We start from the raw sequence: 5,379 nt of genomic DNA, 5'->3' as shown, positions 1-5,379 counted from the left end.
ACTCCATGAGTAGGTGCCACTATGTTTTTATTTTTTTGAATTTTTTTGCGCATGAAATGACTCAATTAGATATGTTAATCTCATTTGTTGACTCTCTGTTGACTAGCTACTTGAGGGTAAAACTGAGTATATTGCACTTGCCAGTCTAAGTACTCGAGGGGAAAACTGAGTACAGATAAAATTTCTGTATAAGGCCCGAGGTTATAACTGAGTACACCAAACGTCCCAGGGTTAGACTCGTGTCGCGGTGCACGCTGCAGCCGTGCATAGCGGACGCGTGTTGCGGTACACGCCACCTTCGTCTTTATAGAGCCCCTTTTCTCTCCCTCGACGCACTTTCTCACTGCAACCGCCTCTCCTGTCCCATCATCTTCTCCACAACCGAAGAAAAAACCCCGAAAAAAACCGCCGGCGATGGAGAAGAATGAGATGCCCATTGTCAGCGCATCAGCCGCCGGCGCATCGGCCGCTGCCCCCGTCCAGGCCCCTGTCGCTGCTTCCAACGTAGCAGCCGGCGCATCAGCCGCCGGCGCATCGGCCGCCGCCACCATCCAGGCCCCCGTCGCTTGGGACCCGTACGAACCAGCGCCGTACGTCGCGCCGGAGAACCCCTACGACACCAGCATCGTCGACGATGAGCCGGAGGTAACCCTTTGCTCCCTTGTTCTTATCCCATTTCAATCCTTTTGTGTTAGATCTAGCGTTATTAGGGTTCGTCTGTTCCTAGTTCAATCCATTTGTGTTAGATCTAGCGTTATTAGGGTACGTCTGTTCCCTAGTTCAATCCATTTGTGATTTTCTTTTGTTTAAGATTTGTGCCGATGATGATGAATATTTGGGCACAAATTGATTCAGGGTTTGGTCAGTAAACAATTGGTGTGTACAAATTTGTTGTGCATGATCTTTGGTTTACTGACTCAAATCCTGGATATAAGTGTGTCCAATGTAACTGAGGCTACCTCTTTTTTTAGAGCCCATATTATCATGCATGATCTTTGTTCACTCTCTGTTCCATCATCGTTGCAATTGACTCCGTGTTATTTGCACGATCTTTGGTGCTACGTGACAGGTGCAGAGCAGCGACGTCGACAGCGACGACGAGTCCTTCCACACCAAGACTCGTCACGTCCTCAGGAGGCTGCAGTCCGGCCATTACGATGGCCCCTTTGCTCGAGGCATTTACAAGTGCCCCTTCTACAACAGGAAGCTCCGCGCCACCGACTTCAACTGCCTGGTGAACCATGCTGAATCCATTGGCAGATGCGGCGCTAGAGTTGGAACGACGGTGAACGTGCATGCGTTCATGGACAAACACAAAGCACTTGGGATTCACCTGCGCAACCTCCAGGCGAGTCACATGCGCAACCTGGAGGCGTTGAACATGCCTATCGCACTTTCGTATGTGATCGCTCTATCTCAGAGAGCAGCTTAAATTCATATAAAATGTAGCTTATGTTGTAGGGTTCTATCGGTACTACTGTTGGATCTGTCGTGAACATATCTATGCTATGTTGGCTGCTGTATGCAGCTTATCCTATATTTTTTCTGGATTTGTGCCCTAGATTTCCTACCTGATTGGGTAAAAACGAAGGCATAAAGAAATGAATGTCGTTAAAAAACAGAAGGAGAAGCTGCTCTAGATTTGCTACCAATTTGGGCTATCAAATATGAATGAGATCGAGCGAGAGAGAGGAAAAAGGTACATTGAAAACTGCTAATCTGGGCGAAAGAGACAGAAACCACTCGTGCCCACGTCCCGGACCCACACGGCTCCACACGCTACGGCCCCACACGCTACGGCCACACACGCTACGGCCACACAAACATGGTCTCGTCCTGTCCCACGCGGTTCCTTCCTACCAGCCCCACACGACGCGGCCCCACAAACGACACGACCCCACTCGTCAGCACGGAACGGTCAACTTAACGGAATCCTGCCGTCCGAGCTGCTTCTGCTCCTTCTGCGGGTTTCAGACATGGTCTTGGGGAAAACTGAGGAAAAACTAAGGAGCTGGGGAAAACTGAGCACAACTAAGGACCCGAGGGCACATAAATAGAAATCCCTATATTCAAACACATTGTTTATCTACTATATGTTCTGACACATAATCTCTTTCTATTCCAACCCTAGAAATTAAATTCACATACTAACGGGTGGAGAGAGTACTAATTCTATGGCAGGATATCAAGAAAAAAAAAGCAAAACATTGAGAAAATGTGTCCAATGACATGACTTGAAGGAAGGGCTCGGTATATAGTGTGCACCCTAGAAGAGCATTTCTCTCTCAGTGACCACAACTCAAAGACACAATATTTTGTATGTAGTTTTATCAAGATTTATTCCGCATCATCATGATTAAATGTGTTTCACCATACTTCGAACTTGTACTAGACGATCCTGATAAATTTATCTACTAGCAAAAGTGTTTAAAATTTGTATCTACTTTGATGTTATTTCGTTGGGTTTCAAAATTCACCACGATGTTTCATTATCTGCAGGAATTCAAGTTTTTTTTTTCAAAACTGAACCTAGTTTTGGATTTTACTAAAACATATCATTCAATAAATGCATAGATAAACGGACCGTTAATCAAATATGTACTCTGACACATAAGGTTCTTTTAAATCTAACTGAAGAAAATAAATTCATGTAGCAATGCGCGGAGAGAGTACTAATGGTATGATAGGATGTGGAGAAAAAAAGTAGAACATAGAGAAAATGTGCTGTCAAGGAAGGGAATGAATCACGAAGGCCATCATGTACGGTATCTAGAGGATCTTAGAGACGGAAAATATGGTCCAAATTAAGAGTACCAAAACATACATTCCCATATTGTTCGATCAGAACAACGACAATACCAATATTAACGACAACGACAAGAGAGCTTCAAAGCAAGACCGATATGTAATATATTTTGACAATGTTTGAAAATTGACTTCTAAAACTTGTTCAAACTTTGAAAAGAATTATGAACCCTGGTGAAATATATTATAGTTGGCAACTCTTAGAGTTCAAACAACAAAATATACTCGTAAAAAACAAGATAAGCAAACATCCATTTCCGAGATTTAAATCCTAGGTGAAACCCGTAATGATGTTATTGAAACCTTAGCGGCCACAACTCGTAGACACAATATTGTGTATCTAGTTTTAGCAAGATTTATTACGCATCGTCGTGTTTGAATGTGCTTCGCTGTACTTCAAACTTGTAGGCATGCTTGAAATTTTTATCAGATAGAGTTCTAAAAATTTATATCTACTTTAATGTTGTCTCGTTGGGTTTTAAAATCCATCATGACATTTCATTTTGTTTCGCAATTCACAATTGAATTCTGTCAAAAACCGAACCTGTTTTTTGGTTTTTAAAAGTATATGATCAAAAGAAGTACACATATTCAAATAATTTTTTTTTAGATTCAAACAAATTGTTAACCTGATATATGTGGTCCATTTGCATCTAACACTAGAAATTAAATCCATGTACTGGTGGTAGAGTACTAAAGGTATGGCAGGATATTATGAGAAAAAAAAAAGCAAAATATAGAAGAAACAAAAAGATGTCATGAACACCACGAGAGAGTATCTTAGAGACGGTAAATATGGTCCACATTAAGAGTACCACGACACAGAAAACACATATTGTTCGATCATTATTACAGCGACAACACCGATTGATCGATGTTTAATTACGCTGTAAATTATTAGGTCGGCGCGCATGCACGCACGGACGGACGCAGGGAACGACCAGCTAGCAGCGGGTTTTTTTATTGGCCGGCGGGGACGACGAAGCTAGCGGCGGCGGCGGCTGGCCGGCTCCCTCTGCGCGTTGAAGTACATGGCGGCGACGGGGAGTCCCAGGTCGTGGCGCCCCGCGAAGGCGCGCGTGCTGAACCGCGCGCGCATCTCCGCGTCCGGGCCCGGCCCCTGCGCCGGCGCCGCCACTCGCGCCTTCTGCTGGTACAGCACCAGCACGTAACGGTGGATGCCCAGCGGTGGCTGCGGCGCCATGTACGGCACCACCTCCTGACCTGCAAGCACGGACGAACGCATTGATCATCTTCATTATTTATACCAAGCTGCTCCAAGCATGCCCAGCCATTAGCAACCGGCCGATCTTTTTTTCGCGGGGAAGCAACCGGCCGATCTATCTATACGTAACAGAGGATCAGGTTTAGTACGAGCAAGCAAAACCGGCCGATCTGCCGGCGGTTTCCTTCAACAAAAGCGCCATTGATCTGTGTCGTGTGGCCGTTTGTGGTGGCGAGGGTGACCGGGGCATGCCTCTCAGGTCGACACGCGCCGGGGGCGGCACAGAGGGAGTGGTGACCAGACAACGCTACGTGTACACTCTGTGGGACCCTGCGCGGCGCCACGTGTTGCATCGCGCGGCATGACAGGTACCCTGCGCCGGCTGGCACATAGTGCTACCACAGCGAAGCTGATCGATTTAAGTGGACTTTTCTCTTTAGGTGTGCTTAGAAATCAGCAAGTGCTGGCGTCCGTATCGAAATAAACATTTTACTATGGTTTACCTTGAGAAGGATCTGATCCACCAGGTATGTTAACCACCAGCCTGGAAGAAACGTCAAAATTCATCAGCTCATAGACAAGATAGTAAATGTAGATGCTTACGAAGCTAAATTATACATTGGTAAGTAATGAAGAGCACTCCTAGTCAATTACCAGTGAAGCCACTCCTTCATGGTTGGCTCGCTGGGGCTCGGAGCGTCAGGGTCAGTCATAACCTGAAAACACACACGGCCAATCAAAGAATTTAGCAAGGCGCGAACTGCCATGGCATCTAGACGCGCGTGCACAAATAACGCAATCATACTGACCAGAGTGAAGAGGTCGCCGAGCCGGCCGGCGATCTGGACCATCGGCGCGGCGGCGGCGAGGGACGGCTTGATCTCGCAGCCGTTAGTCAGGTCCTTGGTCCCGAAGCGCACGGACAACGGCATGGTGGGCACGAACATGTCAACCACATCGCCGATCACTCTGCCTACCACGAGGGGGTCCACATGGGCTGCCATGGCCGGACGACGGCGAGCACCGGTCACGGAAGTAGCCAGCTAGCTCGATTCTCAGGACCTGTTCCTGCCTCTCTCTCTCTCTCTGTTGTATGTCGAGTGTTGGTATGGAGGAGAAATAGTGAGGGAGTATTTATAAGTGGGGAGGTGGTGGAAACATGACATGGACGTCTCGATCTTGTTGTGATGATAAGCATGCGTGATGGTTAATTGTCATTCGTCTCAAGCCAGAGATTGTGTGTGTGTGATGTTTATGTGCTGGTTTTATTGTGTAATTACTGTGTGCGTGCTATATATGGCCATAGTTTTGTTGTCGTAATCGATCTACTTTGCGGGTTTTCTTCTAAA

The 5,379-nt window shown here is 46.5% G+C and overlaps 1 protein-coding gene across 1 annotated transcript; it reads right to left on the bottom strand.

Moving 5' to 3' along the window:
* Positions 1 to 3,585: 3,585 nt before the first annotated feature.
* On the bottom strand, positions 3,586 to 5,123 carry LOC127312988 (protein MOTHER of FT and TFL1 homolog 1). Its single transcript, XM_051343531.1, has 4 exons — positions 4,840 to 5,123; positions 4,685 to 4,746; positions 4,534 to 4,574; positions 3,586 to 4,029 (listed from the first exon to the last, which is right to left on the bottom strand). Exons 1-4 carry the CDS (start codon positions 5,032 to 5,034, stop codon positions 3,791 to 3,793), a joined length of 537 nt encoding a protein of 178 aa, XP_051199491.1. The 5' UTR covers positions 5,035 to 5,123; the 3' UTR covers positions 3,586 to 3,790.
* Between the last annotated feature and the right edge of the window lie 256 nt (positions 5,124 to 5,379).

The sequence above is a fragment of the Lolium perenne genome, chromosome 7 (genome assembly GCF_019359855.2).
Source record: "Lolium perenne isolate Kyuss_39 chromosome 7, Kyuss_2.0, whole genome shotgun sequence".
Lineage (NCBI taxonomy): Eukaryota > Viridiplantae > Streptophyta > Magnoliopsida > Poales > Poaceae > Lolium > Lolium perenne.
Note: the sequence above shows the minus strand (reverse complement) of the source record. Positions and strands in the feature narration are given on the sequence as shown.